This window comes from Amia ocellicauda, chromosome 6, assembly GCF_036373705.1.
Source record: "Amia ocellicauda isolate fAmiCal2 chromosome 6, fAmiCal2.hap1, whole genome shotgun sequence".
NCBI lineage: Eukaryota > Metazoa > Chordata > Actinopteri > Amiiformes > Amiidae > Amia > Amia ocellicauda.
Window position 1 is genome coordinate 16,870,275 of NC_089855.1, and position 24,996 is coordinate 16,895,270.

The following is a 24,996-nucleotide window of genomic DNA, read 5'->3' on the forward strand; positions in this document are numbered from 1 at the left end:
TTTCTTTTTGTATATTTCCATACATGATATATCTGTTTTCCACCCACAGTTAAGAGTGGATGAGCTGTCTCCTAGAAAGAGGATATTAAAGGAGCTGAATGACAGTTCAAGGTATCCACATGGTAGCACGGCGCTTACCTCAGAAGAGCACAGGAGACTAGAGACCAGCCTTAAACAAGTCAACGGGCGCTGGACAACGGTAATCATTCACTTTAATAAACACAGCAACTAGAGTCATTTCAATTTATTTAAAAAATGTTAATGGTGTCTCACATACAGTTAAGACATTAAGAAAAAAGGTAATGAGGAAAAACAGTTAAGATATATACAAGAAACAGATCCTTTCAGTTAATCAACAGATCACTTTCAACACGTGAACTGGCTTCTGCCACTTATGAGTGACACGAAAAAGAGTCATAAGCTCAGGGCTCAAAATTTAAGTCATGCAGGTGAATGTAGTCTTTGGTAGAGTCAGTCAGCTCGAGAATCAAACAGAAAGGACTGGGCCTTCCTTCACTGCAACATACGGATTGTTTTCTGAAGAGAGACTACAATCCTACAATCCACCATAGGGAGCATATTGTAGCTTACATATCGCATTTTAAAGAAGTTCTATATTGTTTCATGTATTTTATCAAATTGTATTAATAATGTTTCAGAAGGGCAGTTTAAGTATTACTAAATAGACATTTGAAGAGAGATTCATAGCTAACTGTCCTGACTTTCAATGAGAGTTATTTATTTATATCCTAACGTGCATTTCTCATTCTGACATCCCAAGATATTGTATACTTGTACTTTTCGCATCAGCATCCTTTTTGTTGGTTTCTTCAATACTGCACAAAAAGTGGGATGTAAAAAGGCTAAAACCAAAAGAGGAAAGTGAGTTGAGGTCATAAAGGAGTACCCCAGGGATCTGTTGTTGGTCCACCGCTTGTCAACGACGAGGTTAGATAGCAGATTTACAAGCTAACCTTTGTATATTTGAAGATTAAACAAAACTAAGCGTAAATTACTTAACATTCATCTACACAAAAATACTACTACAATGTGAATGTTAATACCATATGGGTTGAATTGAAGAAGCAACCTATGCAATGGATTTAGATTATTTAGATTGATATATCACGTTCTTCTTCCAGGCTGCATGTGGGGAATTGATAAAAGAAGTGCTTAGATATACTGTGTGGTGTAAAGTGTAGAATTTAAATGAAGGGAAGTAATGTTAAAATTATACAGTTCAGTGATAAGGCCTCATTTAGAATATTATGTTCAATTTTGCTCACGGTGCAACCAAATGGATATTGTCGCCCTGGGAAGGGTTCAGAGAACACTGACCAGAATAATTGCTGGTCTCAAAGGAATGTCACACACAGACCTGAGCTTTGCAGTCACAAACAGCAGAGATTGTGATGGGACTTCTTCCAAGTATCCACAATACTCAAAGATATTGACAAAATCATCCCAGAGGCTGCCTTCAAGCTCCAGCATGGAATAAGGACAGAGTTCATAAACAGAAAATAAGAGCAGGTGCAGGAGCTGACTGAAAATACCAGGCATTTCTTTATGCACAAGGTTGTTTGACTCTGAAATAAGAATAGTGACATTTCTTCCAGAAAAAAATAATTCTGGGATGAGCATGGCTCCCTTGTTTGTAACCCTTTTCATGTTCTAAATTCTAAAATTTACCATACACTTCAAAGGTAAATAACATGATATGTAGTCAGTGGTTTTGGATAGGGATATGTGTAATAAAATAGTAAGAATAATACATTATTTTACCATTCTTAATAGATATTCTGTTTGAACTGTAGATGAGACTCAAGGGGAATGTAAATAAATATAGCATTAACATAATATATATAGTCCATTATATATATATGAGAGAGAGAGAGAGAGTTTGCTTTCGATCTTTCCTTTATTTTTTCTTTTCTGCTTGTGATCTTTTGCAGCACAATGGTCACAAACCGAGAGCCAATATTTAGAGCATTAAACCTGCTCTCTTAACGTTCACCAGCTGGTAATTTGTGTTAATCTCTTAGAGACTGATTATGTGTTTACTTTCACAGTCTGTTGTTAAGGTCAGCACATGCAGTGATGCATGTTTTGCTAGTCATACAGGGATCAATCAGACTATTAGAACTAACACTAATCTGTTGAAAATATAAGCTTACATGAAGGTTTCACTGCAATTAAAAAAAAGAAAGTACACAATAAGCTAAAGTGTCTGTGGTTGCATTGAAATCTTATAAATTGATTATTTATTTCAATACAATACATTCTTAATCATCTACAGTACAATTAATTACAGCAGTCAAGTTCTTATCTGAAGATTTGCATAAGATAATTACACTCCATTTAGAATCAATGGATTTTAAATGACTTCAAAACTGTGTGTGAATTCTGTGTTGTATTAAAATATTAATATACATGCAGAAGGCTTCATTCGACCTTTTGTGCTTAATTGGGGCACAATTTAGAACTGATGTTTATGTTTCCTTTACTGATTATTCATTGCATTTCAATATCAAAGTCCAAATGGATGAAAACAAAACAATTAATGAAACTCAACTGACCTTTTCACCACACAATTCCCTTTTCCCCTGCTTTACTGTGCTTCCAGCATTGGTTGGCAGTGAACAGAAACCTAATTGGTAGCACACACAACTAGATAATGTATTAAAGAAATGGAGCTTTAGTAACTGAGTTCAATATAGAATAAGTAAGAATGATCTAATCTTACATTTATTGTATTTTAATCACACAAATAAACAGTGTGAGTGGTTACCTGAAAACATATGGCTATGTATACATAGCATTGCTGGTACTGTGATAGTATGGTCTTTTCTTAGTGAACACCCTCAAAAACGAGTGCACAGTCCATTGTCTCCTGAATGTCACTAGGGTTATACGCAGCTCACTACCAATTTATCTTAATTTAATGATTTAATTATCTATAATTGGGCAAACCTGGTCTTTAATATCTTCTTGGTAGGAAATTAATTTTGAACATTCTGTAAGTATTAAAGCAAAATGAAATCACTAATCAATTGACATGATTCTCAAGAGTTAAACAGAAACACAACCTCCACAACTTATGCACAGTCTGCCGTGAAATTCCCCTCCAGCTCATGTACTTAATAGGAATACAATGTGAATCTCATTTTTAAAAGGACACTGCGTAGTCAGCGTGTCATTATTGTCATTTGGCAGTAGCTTGTGTACAGGATTTAAACATTGTTTTACCCTTCTGAAGACGGGGGTGTATTAAGCAGTGCTGGCTGGGTCCATACAAACCAGATAAGGAAATGTAAAGCCATTTTTAGTCTGTGTTGCACCGGAGTCAGAAAACTAAATATTTTCCACACTGGGAGAAGGAAAGGCAGAGTCATTGAAATCCGCACCTTGGAGAGCTGTAATTAAAACGAGTCTTACTTTAATCTCCTCTAAAGTCACAGCTAACTGTTGCCCCACAGCACTGAAAATAATAAGCTTGTAAAGAAGACAAAATTAAACAGAAATCTACACTGATAAAAGGGACTCCTCTTTATCTTTTGCAAAGTCCCTTTCAGCCCCACAGATCTCATTACAGTGACCTTGAACGTGAGGATGGCATATTCTTGGATTTCTAAATTCTGAATAGTGATCTACAGAATAGCCAATTTACATGAAAGCGGAAGGAAGATGAACCATAATCTCTGGCAGGAATGTCCTGTAAGCACATGGCCACTTTTATTTATTCAATTGCAATGCAAGATGGGGATTTCGGCAGGTGAGAGAGGGAGCTGGAAGACTCTAATGCATTCTGAATACAATCAGTTAGAAACCCGGGAAGCTGCTATAATAGGAGACCTGTTTCATGTGGGGCTCACTGCAGCCTCTTTCCATTGTTATTTTTATTGATTTATTGATTTATTTATATTTTGGCAGACGCCCTTATCCAGGGTGACTTACAAAACATAAGAGCATGCCTGTGTTTGTCCATCTCTCTTTTTGTGAAGTTAATATTTTAATTATAATCCACAGATTATGTGACATTACATTACACTATTTGTCATTTAATAGACGCTCTTATCCAGGGCGACTTACATTTGTACCCATTTATTCAGCTGGGCATTTTACTGGAGCAATCTAAGTGAGGTACCTTGCTCAAGGGTACAACAGCACTGCCCACCCAGGATTTGAACCCACCTTCCAGTTATGAGTCCAGGGCCCTAACCACTACTCCACAGTGCTGCCCTACAACAGAATACGGGTCTACTACAAGAACACGGGTCTACTAAGCATATAGTGCCTGTCGGAGATCTCAACAAACGCAAAGCAACTTTTAATGTTTTCTGGCAACTTCTGGAAAAACTTCACTCGTGTTTTCTGATTTCATGAATGAAGAATTAATTGGATTGAATTTAATTGAATAAAGCTTTGGAAATTGCTTTCATAAAAGTGTCATTTACATCCTGGTCTTTTGACAACCACCTTAAAAAGTGGCCTGCTGTCTCAGAACACTTGCAGAATTGCAGCTGCTTCGAGTCGGCATGTCGTTTTCACCCAGCACTCATTCTAGTTCACTTCTGTCCGTCTGTGTCCTTGAAACGCCCATCTGGTCTGCCGTTAATTGTGATATTGCTGTCTTGAGGATCGTCAACTACCTTGTTTTAGGAAAAGGGTCTATTAACTAGCTCTGAATACCATTGGGAACATGGGACTCATTCTCCATGGCAATCTTTCTTAACAACAGCTATTTCAGAAGATCCCTTTGAGCCAGCGGCTCTTTGTCTCTAAAACTTTAATAGCTGACATCAAAGTTTGACCCTAAACAGTTGCAATTTCAGAACACAGCATGCAGGCAGGGTCAAATTAATTTTAGATGTTCTCCTCCAGATCCTATCTTCTGTTTGGTAAATATCATCTGTGTAAAAGACACATAGGCATGGTCTGAGCCCCAGTGGCATCATATTCTGTACAGGCCTTTTTTTGCACTGCTGGAGGAGATAAAGGGAGAGGTACAACTGCTTGTTTATTTATACAAATAGATTTAGTTTTTTTTTATTAATCTAGTTCTAGAAATTAAAAAGCTTAACCGTCCTGAGAAGAAGAATTCAGAATGTTGCAAACGCTCCCAAGCCCTAAAGGCGTTGTTGTGTAATTGTGTAAAGAACATTTAAGAAAACAACCAATCAGAGCACAAGCATTTACAAACAATCCTACACATCTTAACTTATGTATAAATGTCATCTCATGCATGGAAAGCCCGGTTCTTACATGAAACTCTCTTTGAAATAGATGAACCCTTCATTAACTTTGACCTTCTTTCCATTATGATGAACTTGACAGAAGCTTCTCAAAAGCATGTATTGCTGCAGGACATGCCAATGCTACTGGTGCAGATTTCCCCAGCTGCACTTTTGTTCTTAACAGATCATCTCAGTGTGTCTCACTAGCCCTAACTGCAGAATGTGTAGATCTGCGTGACCTGTTATAACTGACCTCAGACACTATTTAAAAGACATCCAAGGGGGAGGTTGAGTGTTATGTTTACATTTTTTTTTAATAGAACTTATTTTGGGTTTAAAGCTGTTTTGTGCCTCACAACCTTTACTTTATGTATTTCTATAGGTGACTACATTAAGATCACTGTCATGCCTAGTCTAAGAGATGTCAATTCGGTGCAGGCCCTGCATCTTGAACCGTTTCATTGTGCAGACCATACACTTCACCTCTGTGAGGTCATGTCCCTTACACACGATGAGACAACACACCGGGCATCACCTTATACTTAAAGAACTACAGAGGGCAGGTGGGTGTTAAAAACAGAGACATTTTTGGATACCACTTGGGACACTGCAAGTGAGAAGTCATTAGATAGCCAGCTGGCGATTCGGTGTGGTGTTGTGAGCGGATGAGAAAAGTGTGCTGGGCTGTGGCCATCAGGGTCCACTGATGAATTCACTGCCCATCATATACCACATGCCGGAGCACACCGGAGCAATGTAATGGGCCTCTCTCCTTTTATTGTGCTGTAAATGGATTGATAGATGGGGCCTGGGGCCAGTGAACCATGGGCTTGGAGGTTTGCAGCGAGGAGTTTATTACTGTTTAATGTTATTCCTGGTCCGATGTCAACCAAGAGAGATGAGCTAGATTATCAGAGTGTAAGCTTGGTGCCTGAGTCGGCGTTTGCCTCATTTATCCACCTTATTCTCTCAGTCTCCGGCTGTATAGATGATGAAGGTTATTACAGGAGGCTGATGGAGACATTACGAAAAATGTTGCCATCCTAAAGCCTTCCTTCCTTCTGAGAGCTGAGCACACAGGAATCAAGGCTCTTTTTATGCCCCCTTTCATTGCCCTCTGTCTGGAGTTTTCTCTTAATAACACGTGTTAAAAAAGGCAGGACAGTGGACATTCGGCTGAAATCCAAGTTTCTTCAGGGATATTCAAAAGCTTATTTTAAGGTGAGCCTTACTCAGCCACATATATTTATACACACAACTGCTGTCTTAATTTAGTTCAACTAACTAAAGTCTGTACAGTTTAACAATATTTAAGTTTGACAAAATGAACAATAGTGGATCACAGGATGACATTGTTTTAGATCAGTGGTTTTCAAATCGATCCTGTAGTACCCCCTGCCCTGCTGGTTTTTGTTCCAACCGAGGTCTTAATTGCTGAATTGAATCCTTAATTGAACTAACTAAGCAATATACAGTTAAATTAAGTAATTAAGTCCTTGGTTGGAACATAAACCAGGGCAGGGAGTACTCCACAACCGGTTTGGAAACCACTGTTTTAGACGAAGGCAGTGAATAACACTGTGTTTGTAAATTGTTTTGAAATAACCATCCAATTTGTGATTTCTGTAAATGCACAACTAATTGTGTTGCCAAGGCTCATCAGAGCTCTTGTTGTTTAACAAAATGGTTTTGTTTGTCATTCCTTTTGATCCCTTTCCAGCAAAACAAACTTTGGTATTGTCCATTGCTGGAACAGAAAATGATTGTTGTGTTTCCAGAAGAGCATAAGTGTTTCTGGGATTCCATTGATGTTCATTGTACTGTTAACGAAAATGGCAGAACTCCTGTCTCTGATCTTGGCTGCTCAAGCATCTAACAGAAATACATTGTCTTATGGTCATATGGGGGACAAAGTTCACATATTTCTTCCAGTCTGGCACACACTGTCCACAAGCAGAGACATTTAACAGACTAGTATTTAATGTAAGTGTATTACTGGCTGTAGCTGTGGTTTGGGACTCACTGGTCAAAAATAAAAATATATATCTAATGTTTTATTTAGTGTTTTGTATCTCTTTCTATCTTTGAAACATCAGTTTTCAGTGAACTATACAGCGATCATGAAGTACTGGTTTGCTTTCTGAGAAGTTTTCTGTAACATTTGGAAGCTGTCACTCAGAAGGGGATGTTCTTCCTTTTTTATTTTGATTGGAACAGTTTACTAGCAGCATCTCACACTCTTGATTAATGGATTTACTGAAATGTGTGACACAGTTTAGCCCTTATGTCTATGTTATGTGTGAGATGTATTTAAAGATTATTATGATATGGGCATGTGGGCCAACGTGAGTTTTAAAGTGAGCAGGTTTTAGTCAGTTTAGCTTTTACATTAATGAATGTCAAAATTAATGTCTGCGTTTGTGATTACTGGGGTTTAGTATTGTTGTACTTGGCGTCTCCATGCGACCGGAAGGAAATCATGTATTTATCCTTGTGGTTCTGAAAATATACCCAAACTAGCCAAGCATCAGTGCCAAGACATCACCCAGTGCTTTCAGATTACAGTGTTTACCTGGCAAGCTGTTCCTGTTCTGTTTGGAATTAAATCTCAACATTCCCAGTTGTGTATTCTGAAACATTCTACTCAAATAACAACGCTGTGTTTACACGGACGGGTTTTGCAAGTAAGAATGCACTGGCTTCTGAATTAAAACCCCAATTCCCTTGTCATATAAACAAAGAAATGTCAATCCAAACACCCAACCAGTTCCCTGAAGTACACTCAGTAAGTGTGACTGATGCATCCATGATCAGTCACCATGTTCTTAATTAAGCAGGTAAACGTGTTTGTTTGATGTTTATTAGTGTTTGTTGGAAGACTAAGTGGAAAAACTGAAATTAATCGCTCTCCTTGTAATTGTAAATCAAATGAATGCAATCAAAGGCAATATCAAAGTGGCACTATACAGGCATATTTTCACATATTAATTTATTCTTTAGTGTCATATTGTCCCAAATGTGACAGATCTGAAACCTTTTTTAACTGCATTTTATCAATCCTTTATTCCAAGTATTATAACTTAAATAGATTTGTTTTCCTTTTACAAGAGTAGAATACATTCATGCTAATGAAATATGGAAGCCAAACAATTAGCTGTATAACAATGAGTAAACAATCAAAATTATGATGTTATTGCATTTGAATATGTAATACCTGTAGTCTCCTTAACTTTAAAGTGATAGATTCTTGGATATACAACTTGTAACAACTCCTGTTTGCCACTCAAATGAGATGTGATGTGCTTCTGAAGAGTGTGAAATATACACCGATCAGCCATAGCATTATGACCACCTGCCTAATATTGTGTAGGTCCCAAAACAGCCCTGATCCATCGAGGTATGGACTCCACTAGACCTCTGAAGGTGTGCTGTGGTATCTGGCACCAAGACGTTAGCAGCAGATCCTTGACGTCCTGTAAGTTGCGAGGTGAGGCCTCCATGGATCGGACTTGTTTGTCCAGCACATCCCACAGATGCTCAATTGGATTGAGATCTGGGGAATTTGGAGGCCAAGTCAACACCTTGAACTCATGATTTATCAGACCAGGCCACCTTCTTCCATTGCTCCGTGGTCCAGTTCTGATGCTCACGTGCCCATTGTAGGCGCTTTCGGCAATGGACGGGTCAGCATGGGCACCCTGACTGGTCTGCGACTACGCAGCCCCATACGCAACAAACTGCGATGCACTGTGTGTTCTGACACCTTTCTATCAGAACCAGCATTAACTTTTTCAGCAATTTGAGCTACAGTAGCTCATCTGTTGGATCGGACCACTAGGGGCAGCCTTCGGTCCCCACGTGCATCAATGAGCCTTGGCTGCCCATGACCCTGTCGCCGGTTCACCACTTTTCCTTCCTTGGAGCACTTTTGATAGGTACTGACCACTGCAGACCGGGAACACCCCACAAGAGCTGCAGTTTTGGAGATGCTCTGACCCAGTCGTCTAGCCATCACAATTTGGCCCTTGTCAAAGTCGCTCAGATCCTTACGCTTGCCCATTTTTCCTGCTTCTAACACATCAACTTTGAGGACAAAATGTTCACTTGCTGCCTAATATATCCCACCCACTGACAGGTGCCATGATAATGAGATTATCAGTGTTATTCACTTCACCTGTCAGTGGTCATAATGTTATGGCTGATCGGTGTATTTCAAAGGATGTAAATCTACACTTGAAAGAAGTTTGTTTTCCTGCAAATGCAGTTCACATAGTAAATAACAATCCTGACCAAATAATTCATATTTTAAAATTTTCTTGTAATAATAATGTGACCAAATTTAACCGAGTTATCGAATGCCATTTTCAGTTAAGAAACCATATAATATATGACTCGTATCTGACGTGTTTTTTTACATGTTCCTGTCTATAGTACACTATATCTGCTCTATGAACTATATTTCTGTTTACATTTTTTTGATAATATAAGTTTATTTTTCATGTTTTGGGAATAAACTTTATTTTTTTTAATTGACAAATTTGTTTTGTTTAGTTTAATTTCAATTTCACTAAAACAATAATAAAATAATATCTGAAATGTCTTTCTGGTGACTGAATCTTTGAAGCGAGAATGTCCTGTTGTGCTCAACCCAATTGCTGACTTCTAAATCACTTTAATGGATAAGAGAGTATTTTAAGTATGCCGTAACATTGATTACGTAGTAAAACATGTAGTACACCTCACATTAACATGGAGAAGGTATGCAGATCAGTGCTTAAATGCAGAAACCTATATGTATGTAACCTGTATGTAACCTATATATTTACATTTCACTGCACTCCATATGGAACAAAGTAAGGAATATATTTTTAGTTGTATTATTCTACATTGTAAATCAATAATAATATTAATATCAGATGAACATATCATTAAAGCTTTTGAAAGTGAGTTAAATGTATGGATGAAAGGAAAGGAAAGTCTATGTCTGATGTATTTGAAATGTTATTATTAATATATAAAACATGTATTTTCCTTGAATTCACCATGAATGTTTTATAAATAGTTTTTTAAAGTATAAGGCATATATATTTTAAATTGTAACAATGTATGTGTGATAGAGAAGTGTATAATATATGGTAACATCCCTTTCAGGCACAAATAAAATTGTTGACTAATATATTTCAAATACATTACATTTTTTAAACAATATTATATATATATATATATATATATATATATATATATATATATATATATATATATATATATACAGTGAGAAAAAAAAGTATTTGATCCCCTGCTGATTTTGTACGTTTTCCCACTGACAAAGAAATGATCAGTCTATAATTTTAATGGTAGGTGTATTTTAACAGTGAGAGACAGAATAACAACAAAAAAGTCCAGAAAAACGCATTTCAAAAAAGTTATAAATTGATTTGCATGTTAATGAGGGAAATATATATATATTGTTAAAGCAACATTTTATCTTTTTTGACTTTTGCAGTTAATTAATTCTGCACTGTGACACATCATTTCTTCACACATAGCCTTGAGGGCTCTTTTCAAGAGCTAGTTTTGCCTGAGTCCTTTGTTAGATAAATAAAGGCAAATAACCAACTTAGATGAACCAACAACAGATACTCATGCAGGCAACACATCATTTGAAATGAAGAAACAATTGAATAATTAACAATACCTTAATGAAGAATCTAGGTATCAATCCCTTTGCACTTTCTATTCCTGGAAACAATACTGAATGCTCTTAAGTATCAAGCCAATCATACTTCATTTTGTCTTGCTTTATCTTATAATGATTCAGACATATCATGTGAATGCACGGTCTTAATAATAGTAGTATTACAGCCATTTAACTTGGATTTAATTTTTGATGGAGGAGGGGGCTCTTCTTTAGAAATACCTGTAGTTTGTGGAACTTGGTTCATGCTGCATTCAAGTTTGAAACACTCAAGATTAATTACAAATATATACAAATCAGCCATGAGCTGAGCTTCAGAATGGGGAATGGGGAAAAAAATTGTAATTGTTGATCTTATTATGCACATTAATGGAAACTGAAATGGACTTTTGGGTCAAAACCTCAGATGTCTCCGTGCAGTTGAATGCGGTGGTTCATACTTATTTCTATGTTGACAACACTGTGCTTCACAGTCAGTTGCTTACATCATAACCATAATAATTTACTTACCAGCTCGAAAAGTTTGTGCAGTGTTATAATGAGAGAGATTGTGGATCCCCAGTGGTTTGGGTTAAGGTTAAGGCTTATGACCCTTGGCAGTATTTACTGTCCCACACATTCTCCAGATCATATGTTGGTGCCAAATTGCTTCTTTCGTCTACAAATCAACACTCATACATGATTCATGTATGTTCATTTACAATAAATTGTTGTGAAATAAAATTCAAATATTAATTACAAGAATTGGCAACTGTAGGATGTTAATGGGCCAGATGCAATCAGGTCATTTTTAATCAAAAGGTAGAGCCTGCAGGATGATAATTCAAGGGAGTCTTATTGGGATAAAGCTGGCAGGAACAAACTGACAAAATTAGAGATTGAGATCAGTTAGGGACAGTGTTGCTGTTGTTGTTGTTATTTTATGACAGTCCTTTTAGAGATATTGCATTCCTCAAGGCCCAAGGACATTTTCGTTAGTGCTGTGAAAATGAAATAGTGGAGATTTACATGAGGGCCTGACAATGCCAATCCCCCAGGAGTCCTTCTGAACTACACACTTCTCCTTTCATGTTAACTCCCCTCTTAGAGTCTCCTTTAGGAAGCTCAGTTATTCATTCTTGCAGCAGTTTGTAAAGAACAGACAAACCTCAATTGCTTTGGAGAACAAAAGATCCCATAAGTGTTTTAACAGGGAATTGTTACCTCCTCCATTGAAAGTGTAAGAGTTTCCCCTTTTCAATATGATGACTGGAGAATATAATCATTATAGGATTTTTCTTTTTCATGCACATGACTTTTAAGTTAAAATGTATTGCTGTTGTATCACAGAAGCACCGCAACTAAATATGTAAATATTTACATTACATGTATGTGGGAATGCATTTACTGCTACAATTGAATGGACTATCCACACGTTGACAAAAGTACAGGTAATGGTTGGAGTACTACAAATGGCAAGCTGTTGAACCCCCCTGGATGTGGAGAAAGATAATGAGCAACATCAATACCTAGTACAAGATTCTTTTCAAGATTCATATACTTAATATCCCAACAACTGGACTGTTATTTGCAGAATAGTAAAATCAGAAATTTTCAATCCACAAAATAATGTATCATCATTCATATTGATTCAACATATTCAGGAAGTTTGAGAATATATCTTTAAAGTGTGTAATTAGTAACAGATAATTGTATGTAATGTAATATTTCCAAACAAAACAAAACTATTGTGATAGAGGAAGAAAAGGATTATGATTTTTGTTTTAAGTGGAATGCGTGTGAAGTACCTAACCTTGTAAGTTTGTCCTCAGACAACAGAGTTCAGAAGTGATTTTTTGTTTTTTGCCATAATTGAATCAATTGTCATGCCTCTTGTACCACCAGGTGTCCAGAGAGCTGCCTGAGAAGCAGAGAAAAATTGAAGACCTGCTGAAGAGCTTTGCCCAATTCCAGCAGCAGCTCAGCCAGCTGGCCCTCTGGGCTTCCACTACAAAAGACCAACTCGAACTCTACAGACAAGTGGGGATTCCAGGGGCATTTGACACAAAGGTAAGCACATGTCAGGACCAGCATTCTAGCTTTCAGAATAACAGGTTACTTTTTGAAAAAGGTAACTGATGACTAGTTTTGATTATTTGGATTATACATCACAGTGATGTACAACCCCATCACATCAGTTAAAAAAATCGGCACAACAGAGTTACATAAACATCTCCACAGATGCCAAAATTGACAATTTCTGACTTGTTCAGCTACCTAAAAATAACTGCAGGAATTGATTTTTGCACTGTAAATGTTTCCCATGCATAAGCTAATGCAGAGCTTTACTACAGCTGAGTAAGTGAGCTGCCCAGTATAATAGGAGCATGCTTGGTAGGTGTTAACTGAATGCTGAGAAGAAAATATTAATTACAATTACAATTAATTACAATGCTAGATGAATAATTTTGTATGTAAGTTTTAGTTTTTTTACTGTGAATATTAGTCCTTAACATGCACTAACTTGGCTTCCTCCTGCTGCAATAGGCTAACCTTGAACCTCCACGACCTGCAGTGGGCTCTCTAACGCTGTATAATTTGTTTACAGAATGTATATCTTTTAACCCGTACGCACATCACTTCCCACAGAAAGCTGCAGTTTGAATATATTTAAAAAGCTCAACTAAAGCCTCTATTTTCAGTTTTATCTGACAGATAACAGTTTACTTATCTGTACTGTAAGGCTCACCAATGCACACCAGGCATTAACTGCTGTGTGTTATGAGAAAAATGCTGCAGTAACGGCTTGAGTAACAAGTAGAATAAGTAGGTTGAGATGATATCCTGACAGCACCTTTATTGTGTTAAGAGGAAGCCCGGCAGACATGTACTCCGGTCCTTGTTTTGGGTTTGAAAGATAAGCAGCAGGACAGGTGCTTATTGATCTTGGCTTATAAAAACAGATGGTATGTTATAGAGGTCAACAGGAGGGAAAAGGTTAATCTCCTTACGTCTCATTATTGTCTTGAAGTGGAATGCCAAAAATTCGGACATCTTTCAGAGCGCTTATCATCCGCCAGTTTCGCCGTGTAATCAAATAGAATTTCCTATTGAGTCGATGCTTCATCTCCCTTGACCCCATTGCCTTGAAGAGACATTCCTCGCACGCAGCTGTTCTTTATGTTTGCAATCTGGAGATTCTCCCGTGGAGAATCAACTTTTGTCAGTATATTGGAATTCTTTCATGGAAAAAGTGCATTTGATTACCAGACATGGAAGTGACATAAACCATGCAAACTCTTGATTTTAACTAAAGCATTGTACATATGTGTGCGTGTGTTTTCCAGTCCTGTTATACTGGGGCTGATATTTTCCAGCCCCATATATATTTACTAAATAATGTATTTTATAGATTTTAGAGTGAAACATTCTGTCAGCCTTTTCTGGTCCTATTCACTTAAATGTTGAATCCAGACATATTTTTAGTTTGTGCCAGGCTAACCATCTATGCTGGACTTTTTATTTTATTTATTTTTTTGCTTTTTTTTATTTAAATTAATAATAGTAGCACTTACATGAGGCCTCTGGTGATTGACAAGAAGACAGCTTCCAAGGTTTATATTTTTATTTTTTTATTTTTTTCTTCAGCAAGTCCAGCAATGTGCTTGGCTTCCCATTGTAGACTTCCTTCATTATTCATTTTATCATCCCTGGGAATTAGATGCTCTGTTGAATTAAGAAATCATTGATTGAATTTCTGATTAAGTAAAGAACAGTTAAGCAATGACAATTAATTTCTGCTGCTATTACTTAATAATCTTTGAGAGCAGTCAGTAGGTTAAACATGTTTTCTACCTTGGGGGAAATAAAAATACAGAAAAATAAAATAATTATAGAAACTGTATATGTATATACACTCACCTAAAGGATTATTAGGAACACCTGTTCAATTTCTCATTAATGCAATTATCTAACCAACCAATCACATGGCAGTTGCTTCAATGCATTTAGGGGTGTGGTCCTGGTCAAGACAATCTCCTGAACTCCAAACTGAATGTCTGAATGGGAAAGAAAGGTGATTTAAGCAATTTTGAGCGTGGCATGGTTGTTGGTGCCAGACGGGCCGGTCTGAGTATTTCACAATCTGCTCAGTTACTGGGATTTTCACGCACAACCATTTCTAGGGTTTACAAAGAATGGTGTGAAAAGGGAAAAACATCCAGTATGCGGCAGTCCTGTGGGCGAAAATGCCTTGTTGATGCTAGAGGTCAGAGGAGAATGGGCCGACTGATTCAAGCTGATAGAAGAGCAACATTGACTGAAATAACCACTCGTTACAACCGAGGTATTCAGCAAAGCATTTGTGAAGCCACGACACGTACAACCTTGAGGCGGATGGGCTACAACAGCAGAAGACCCCACCGGGTACCACTCATCTCCACTACAAATAGGAAAAAGAGGCTACAATTTGCACAAGCTCACCAAAATTGGACAGTTGAAGACTGGAAAAATGTTGCCTGGTCTGATGAGTCTCGATTTCTGTTGAGACATTCAGATGGTAGAGTCAGAATTTGGCGTAAACAGAATGAGAACATGGATCCATCATGCCTTGTTACCACTGTGCAGGCTGGTGGTGGTGGTGTAATGGTGTGGGGGATGTTTTCTTGGCACACTTTAGGCCCCTTAGTGCCAATTGGGCATCGTTTAAATGCCACGGCCTACCTGAGCATTGTTTCTGACCATGTCCATCCCTTTATGACCACCATGTACCCATCCTCTGATGGCTACTTCCAGCAGGATAGTGCACCATGTCACAAAGGTCGAATAATTTCAAATTGGTTTCTTGAACATGACAATGAGTTCACTATACTAAACTGGCCCCCACAGTCACCAGATCTCAACCCAATAGAGCATCTTTGGGGTGTGGTGGAACGGGAGCTTCGTGCCCTGGATGTGCATCCCACAAATCTCCATCAACTGCAAGATGCTATCCTATCAATATGGGCCAACATTTCTAAAGAATGCTTTCAGCACCTTGTTGAATCAATGCCACGTAGAATTAAGGCAGTTCTGAAGGCGAAAGGGGGTCAAACACAGTATTAGTATGGTGTTCCTAATAATCCTTTAGGTGAGTGTGTATATATATATATATATATATATATATACCGATCAGCCATAACATTATGACCACTGACAGGTGAAGTGAATAACATTGATGATCTCGTTATCATGGCACCTGTCAGTGGGTGGGATATATTAGGCAGCAAGTGAACATTTTGTCCTCAAAGTTCATGTGTTAGAAGCAGGAAAAATGGGCAAGCTTAAGGATCTGAGCGACTTTGACAAGGGCCAAATTGTGATGGCTAGATGACTGGGTCAGAGGATCTCCAAAACTGCAGCTCTTGTGGGGTGTTCCCGGTCTGCAGTGGTCAGTACCTATCAAAAGTGGTCCAAAGAAGGTGGCCTGGTCTGATGAATCACGAGTTCAAGGTGGCCTCCAAATTCCCCAGATCTCAATCCAATCAAGCATCTGTGGGATGTGCTGGACAAACAAGTCCGATCCATGGAGGCCCCACCTCGCAACTTACAGGACTTAAAGGATCTGCTGCTAACGTCTTGGTGCCAGATACCACAGCACACCTTCAGAGGTCCATGCCTCAACGGGTCAGGGCTGTTTTGGTGGCAAAAGGGGGACCTACACAATATTAGGCAGGTGGTCATAATGTTATGGTTGATCGGTATATATATATATATATATATATATATATATATATATATATATATATATATATATATATTCATATTTGTGATCTAGCAATTTACAATGTTTTTGTAAAATGTAGCAACTTTACAAATATTACACAAATTAATGTGTTTTATGCAGTTCTCTGACTCAAAAGTAGAAAATCCTTTGCTTTAACTGACCCCAAACTACCTGTAGTATTTATAAAAATGTTAACTTTCCCTATCTTTGTGGTTCACCTCAGAGATCCCTTCCCTCCCAACATTGTCCAGTGATTTATTCTCCCTCAAAACCAGCCACTCCACGTGCCGCTATTTTTCCCCTCTACAGACTTGCCCTCAGACTGTGTCAAAACCAAGCAATCACATTGTTTATTTGCTGCTGTCACTGAATAAGAGATCCCTTAGTATAGACGAGCCTGGTTCTTTTGTTAGGAAGTTAAGACAAGGAATCACAGTAATAATTTAACTTGACAGTTACAGTGCATTGTATCTTAGAGTAATAGAATGTCATCATAGATGACCAAACCCACTAGTGAATATTTTGCAGTGTACAAAGAAGATAAATTAGAAAGACAAAAGCTCTTCTCTTACAAAAGCTTTATTTTTATTATTATTATTCTGTTCACACTAGCACTATCTCCTCCTACAATTCTTAAGGTACACATACTAAACTAAACATACTAAACATACACAGTGGTTCATTATGATATCATGTGGTGTGCTTTTTTTACGGCTAGGATTGATATTTATTGAGTTATGATCGATTAAAAACACAACATTTCCCATTGACTTCAATGGTGGAACATATTCTCACACATGGACCATGCCACTCAAAGTCAGTAGCCAATCAGTGTTGGTTTTGCAAGTTACGGCCCAGTCAGTAGCCAATCAGTGGTCATGATTCCTCCTGCCTGTCTTGCGCATTGTACTGTGATTTCCCATTTCGGTCCGTATCCTATATTATGTACTTTTCCACATAAAATACTGTATTATACTAATACTTATACCACTTATAGTACTCATGATACTTATAATACATTAAATATGTGTATACAAGGCTTTAATATGGATTATTTGTATTGTTATTATTACATACTATTCACCCTTATCACAACTTTGCGCTACGAGACTTGGTTAGAAAAAAGCGTATACATACCTCAGTTAATTCCCTATAATATAGCATAGTTTCTACGATTTAACCATGTTTTGAAGTATTTAACAATATGGTTTCCCCTTTTAATATTATATTATATATACAAATATGTATTGTACTTCTACTACTACTAGTAAATATACTACATTAAATTTGTTTAATACTGTTTTATATACTAATATGTATTCCCCTTCTACCAATAATTATATTACATTAAACTTGTTTAATACTGTATTATATACACATACTTATTCCACTTTTACTTCTAATAATAATTTTACTACATTAAATTAGTTTAATGCTGTATTATAAACAAATAGTTATTTAACTTCTACTACTACTAATACATATACTACTTTTCATTGGTTGAATACTGTTTTATATGCTAATACATATTACACTTCTACTAGTCTATTAATAAAAAAGATACTACATTAAATTTTGCATATACAGAGCTTTAGTACTGATTAATATTATTATTATTCCATATTATTCACTACTCATACCTACATATCTTATGTCCTGTATATTAATTATACTGTGTATACACTTTTTTATACAATAATATACTGTTATATTACTATAATACACTGTTTTATACCATATTACTATACCGAATACTATACTATACTATATGTCGCCCTGGATAAGGGTGTCTGCTAATAAATAAATAATAATAATAATAATAATAATAATAATAATAATAATAATATACTCAAACATACTTTCACATGCAGACAAAGTTTCTCCAGGAACTTTAGCATTCTAGTTTTAACTGTGTATATTTAACTGAATATCTGTGTATTACTGAAACTGCTTTGATTTTCTTCAGTAATTGATGCACTCACATGTATACTTTAAAATTATTATTAAGCTTTTTTGTCAAATCATCAAGCAGCTGATTAATGTCAAAATGTGTGCGTGATACAATTCACATCATAAACAGCTCGCTCCTAGATGTATGATATTGCATGAGAAATGCACAGCAATCAGTTCTGTTTTCTAATGGGTGCACAGCCACATGTGGTCTAATGTGGTGGACATAAACAGGGCCTGCACACTGATCTGGCCTTTGATGTATATGAGAGAATTAGAGGCAAAACAGTGACAGACATGGGCAGTTCTGTTAAAGAGGCCAGAGAATTCTGCTTAACTTCCATCCATGCTAGATATTGAATGACGTTGTCAGTGCTTTCAGTCATTTCATTTTGTACTTCTCAGAAAGCAGTTCAAAGGAGAAGAGTCGGGTGACAGCCTAAGTAACCTAACTGAAGAAAATCAAAGCACAGTTGAGCGGCATGAGAAGAATCAGAAAGATGCATGCTGTGAACACAATTCTCTTTTCTGTCCATCAGTTTTCATAGCCTCCACTGCCTTCAAAGAAAATTATTCCTATGCAGTTATTTTTCCCTGATACAGTTTGAGCCTGTTGTCAGGCTCAGGTAGATCTCCATGTTTGTGTTTCTGCATGGTAAATCTGTGTCATGAAAGCAGTTTAGAAGACTGTGAGATATGATATGATATCATCTCAGTTCCTCTGATTTAAAATAATTTGATATAGCTCAGGAGACAGGAATCAACCAACCAACACCACTACAGTGCAGACTTGGTGAACCTGCATTAAGATTCAAGTGTAACATTACCACATCCTCACAGCTTGAGAAAATGTTAAGTTTGAATTCTGTGAATCCAAGAGTAAGTGAGTTATTGAAGAAATTTGCTTATTCTGTGTCTCCAGTACTTACATAAGTCTGTCTTGGCAAGAAAATAATTTTGAGAGGTTGGCAGGTCACTGAAAGACAAGGAATTTGGCTTCAGATCACTGGGACATTTGAACAGTTTGAGCAAATATCCCAGGCATGAAAAGCATCCTGTCAGTAAGTTGTATTGACAAATCTTAAGTGCATTTTACAATTATGTACTGAGGAATGAGGTGCTTGTTCTGGCTCCTCCCCATCCGCAGTGAAGCTTACAGATACAAGGCCTCAGATTAGACTAGCAGATTTCCTTTATCTAATGCTGCTCTGAGGATTCTCAGGCAGGTGGTCTAGGTCTTGATTTTTCCAAGTGAAAAAGCTCTCTTCTACTTGCCAAAAGCCCAGACTGGAACATTTAGGAGAGGTGCATTAGGGATCTTTAACGTTGTGGGACATTAAAAATCCTCAGGCTGCTGACAAAAAGCAAGGCCATACACTATTTGATGGTGGGGGGGACTGTCTTTCAGAAGATTCAGAAGCTATTGCTGTAAATTCTTGCATAATTTCATTGCTTCTTCTGTTCAGTCATGCTTTGCTTCACTTCTATTACCTCCCTTTCCTCCCCACCCCCCTGACTTCAGTTGTCACAGGAGTAGTTAATAGTGATCGCTTTTACGTGGTATCCCGCCACATCTTCATTTTGTTTGTTGGCATGCTTGCTTGTTTATTGATTTCCAAACTGTGGAATCTGGTATGCTGAAGTGAATTGACCAAGTAAGGAAACAAACAAGTGCACAACTGCATGTTATTTCAGTGTGTACCACTACATGTTGTTTCACATCTTTTTCAGTGTGTACTGCTTCATTTCATTGTTGGTCTTGCTGCTAATGTGATTTCCTGCATTGCTAACTAACCATGGCAACAACGATATCTTTGAAAAACATTTTCCAAAGCTACTTGTTTGCAGGAAGTGTGATTCAGGGAGAAAATGTGTCTCTCTCGGTGTTCGGATCTGGTTATATAAAGCATACATTAAGAAAATGAATGTGCAAATTCAGTTATAGGAAAGGAAAAGTAGCGCTAATGGCATGTTAAGTGCAAATGTTTCAGAACAATAATCAGGACTTATTATGTGTTGCATTTCATTGTTAATTGATACAAAGCAGATCTGAATTTAGCTTCCAAAACAACTAAACTGCTTTCTAGGAAAGAGTTGCACAGAAGGCATGACACTGAGGAAATGTCATGTGAGGGTTTAACGCAACAACAGCTGCTCTCTGTGTTGTTTTGTTATTGATAGTTGTTGTTCTTGCAGGAAACAGAAGACGCTGCTCAAGCCAAACAAGCAGATGTGGAAGGAATCCTATCGCGGGGTCATCAGCTGTACAAGGACAAACCAATCACTCAGCCAATAAAGGTAATGCATCATCCTCTGGTAGCAGACAACCCTGCATGGGCCACTGAACTGCTCTTCCCTGTATAGCTTCTGACTTCCCAATCAATCAGCCCTAATCAAATAACAACTTCATAGTCATTTACTTTCACTAAATGTTATAATTATCATTGGGCATAACGATTAAAGCCTAGGCCTTCATTTTCCAGCCGGGGAGCACACGGCATGCATGAAACAGCACGACATTGAGCTGCAGTGATAATTATCCCAGCAGCCACTCATTGGTATTATTCTTGATTTGTTTATCACTTATGCATCAGGACTGGTGAGTGACTCATTAGCTGGGGCAGATTATCGAAGGCAGTCCACCTAATCGCTGAGGCGGGGGGTGTGTGTGTTGAGGGGGGGATCAATGTAAAAAGGTGAAGATTTAAATCAGTATCCCTATATCTGTGCATCAAATATGAGAAAGCTTAAGACCTCTTAAATTCTTCTAACTTCTGATATGACTTAAAGCAGTAGCAATAACATATTTTAAATAATAAAAATAATTATAACAAATGCTATTTTTCAAAACCCTTATTGACTGAAGATGAACCATGTATTTTAATGACCCAGATATTATATACATACATTATTTATTCCTGAAACACACTCGTGACCAAACTGTTTGATATTATTTTAGCATGAGACTCTAATAGGAACAGATGAGAACAAAAATACCAGAAAAGTCTTCAAGTCACTTTAAATTATGTAGATAATAGATATGTGTTTATTTATTTGCTTGTTTGTTTAAACTGTTCATGCTTGTTAAGATCTGTCGGTGGATTGACTCTTTGCGCAGTGTGTTTAGGTCTGTACGATGATGTCACAGAGGGGTGGGAGTTACAGCACACCCTGACTTGTGGCAAGTGAGTCAAGCAGGGTTGTGCCGTATCTCACTGTGTATGTGTTATCAATACTGGTCATTGGGGTGAATATAGGTGAATCATCACCACACCATTCACCGCAGGTCTCCAAACAATATTTTGATTTAATTTAATATATTAATTTATTAAATGAACAAACTTTAAATCAGGCCTTTGAAGGAAAGATTCACTAAGGACCCATGTACTCAGCTCTTACCATTTACTATTAAAACAGACAGGTTCCTGATTTTGTCTTTGTTTATTTTTTGCTGTTTAATGTATTTGCCCATCATTATTAGTTTTCCCTTTCTGGTAAATGTCAAGCGATAGATGATTTGACTGCGTTTCAGATTATTTTTTCCAATTTTACATCATTAGACCTGAATAAATTAACTCCCCTGCCAAATCACACTGTTCTTTCTGCCCGTGTCGGTTTGTTTGCTTCATCAGTTTATTATTTGTGATTTAATGAAATCCATTTTGGTATCTCTGCATTTGTTCCCTAGTTTTTGCATAATGTAATTGCTGTGGACAAGAAGACAAGAGGTCAATTAGAATCTGCCAGCTACCATTTCCTCCAATAAGAGCTGTGCAATGACAGCATCATTAGTCATCTTTTCCACTTACAGGGCATGGTAACATCATACCTTGGGAAGTATCTTCTATAACTTTCTAAGTTGAAAACTTTTTATTTAACAACAAGTGTAATTTATTTTCAATTATCTTATTAGAAATGCATATATAAAGCACTGCCTCTACATTGTTAATGTCAGACACATCAAGCCCATAGGATGTGATAGGAAATCCAAACAACTGTCCAACATCTTCAGATTTGTGCACTGTTTAACTTTCTTTTGGAAGGAGGCAAATTATTATTAAAAGGGTGAAAGAAACATTTTCAAACCAATAGTAATCAGTATATAGTTGACTGTTTATCAGGACCAGGCACTCTTGACTGATCTTCCCCATGGTATATTCTTCTTCTGACTGCACAGAGCTATTGCACATTGCTCAGTGGGTTTCCCCCTCTGTGGGTTGTGTTTGTGCTCCTGTTTTTTATGCAATATCATCTAGGTTGCAGCGGGGCCATGACAGCTGGTCCCCTTGAGCAACAGACTCTGGCTACTGAGGTGGGGTAAGGGCAGCTCGGGCAGGTCATCTGAGAGTGTGAGTGAGCCAGTGCCCACCCCCATAACCCCACCACCTGCAGTACTGTGGACGAGCAGAGAATTAACCATCTATCCACTCACATGTCAACCTGATTCAAAATTATCAGTCTTAGTTTGTTGCCTGGTATAGTGAAGCACTGCTAATCCACAGTATGTATTCCAATGTCCTTGAAGGTGTTTTTGTTTTATTATGTTTTCATTTGATAAGTAGTGGGATAATGTGATCACTGAGGACAGACACAATGTGAAGGCAGTAAACCGTGATACTGCAAATTCCTCAGTGAAAAACAATGGCAAACTATCACCTTTGTGTCAGAACCAAAAATGTGTGTGTTCTCTGTGGATTTTAATTATTTCAGTATTCTTCCATTTGAAATAGTGTGTTAAAACAGTACAACTCCAAGCAGGAGGAATGTGTATGAATAAGATTTAGTTTTAATTGCTTTTTCCATGATGTTTCCCAGATTTATATTATCTCAGTCTCTTCAGACAGTCTCTCAATCCCTAATGGGAAATGGCTGTTATGAGTTTCAGTTAATAAATACAGATACATCATTATCTGCTGTCAGACAAAACAATTCCGGATTACATTTTATGATTATTTATATGTGATTGAGGTGCTATAAAGACAGAATTCCCATGTGAGGTAAACTGGAGGAGACTCACAATAATTTATTTTCTCATTAAAATTTTGAATCAATGTTGGTTTAAAAGTCCTCCATACGCAACACAAAAGATTTATTTCTCACCATGTCATTTAAATTCATCTTTTGTAGTTTAGTGCTGTACTTATTTTATTTCCTAAAAAAAGAAAACTGACATTACGTGACTTGATGCTATGAACTCAAAATGAAAGTGCACTCTATAGCCAAAGTAATATTTGTTTTTCTAAAATAATGTAACTCTTTGCTGCATGGTTTTTATATAATTCTTCAATTAAGTGAACCCAGGGGTCCTTCTGACCTGCGGGGTAAGCTGCTTGTGCTTCATATCTGATAATCAGGCCTGCATCATTACTATATTGCCAGCTTCAGGCCATGTAAAGAAGAAAGCCATCTTTACAGACAAAAGAGCATTTTCTACAAAATATATTTCCCTTTTCAAGCCTATTTTAAGGCAATACAACATTTCTGCATTTCTTAAATCAGCTGCAGAATGTAGCCTCTGTTGCCACAAACAGAAGTCAGATGAGAGTAGTTAAGATGACCGCTCGGAGGCAGAGGAACCGTCCTCCCGTCACCCCTGTCACCATCCTCAAAGTGGATTTCATGATTGACAAGCATCAGGAACCGACAGAAAATAAGGAACAGTGTCTGTGGCCTTTGCACAGCCCTTATAAAAACAAACTCGTCAAGGTCGGTGGCCCCAATTTAGATCCCCTGTCGCTTTTTTCATGCCAGCAACTGCAGCCAAGAAGAAGACAGATACAGACTATGTTAGAAGCAGTATCCTATTCGTCACAAAAAGGCCTTTGAAAAAGAAAATATCCCAGGCTCTACCAGCAGGGCCTACTTACATGTTTCAAACATCTGTGTTACCATGGGTCTCTCCTGAAAAGTGCCCTAGCGAACCATTTAGTTGGCACCACACCTGCTACCCTCCATTCCCAACTTCAGAAACTTCCATTTTGAAAGCCTGGGATATTTCCTCCAGAGCTTTGTGCAGAAAGTTGTCTTAATAGTGTCTGGGTTTCAGAACAAACTCTTCCCTTTTCATCTAAAACTACAAACATATTTAGAATAAAGCAACCTTCTTCTGATTTTTAATTTGTTTTAAATTCCCTAAGTATGACAATTAAAATGAGAAAATAACCTTTGCAATGAACATGGAGTTTATTTGCAGGAACTGCATTGACCAGGGGAGAAAAGTAAATCTGATTAGACTGAAACCAAGCTTTTATTTTTGATTTTCTTAAAATACCTAGCATGGCAATAATTATTATGTTTAGATTGTTAATTAAAATGTACTAAAACTGTTAATTCATAACAAATTCTAAGTGATGGGAATCTTCACAGCATGTGTG

At 37.3% G+C, this 24,996-nt stretch overlaps 1 protein-coding gene across 11 annotated transcripts in view; it reads left to right on the top strand.

The window, feature by feature from the left end:
* Positions 1 to 24,996, top strand: part of dmd (dystrophin) — a 631,463-nt gene that overhangs the window by 427,623 nt on the left and 178,844 nt on the right. For all 11 annotated transcript variants that reach the window (XM_066706366.1, XM_066706368.1, XM_066706373.1 and 8 more), the window contains 3 exons: positions 50 to 199; positions 12,814 to 12,978; positions 20,819 to 20,920. In XM_066706366.1, the coding sequence (XP_066562463.1) occupies positions 50 to 199; positions 12,814 to 12,978; positions 20,819 to 20,920 (417 nt within the window). The remainder of the gene's footprint in view (positions 1 to 49; positions 200 to 12,813; positions 12,979 to 20,818; positions 20,921 to 24,996) is intronic.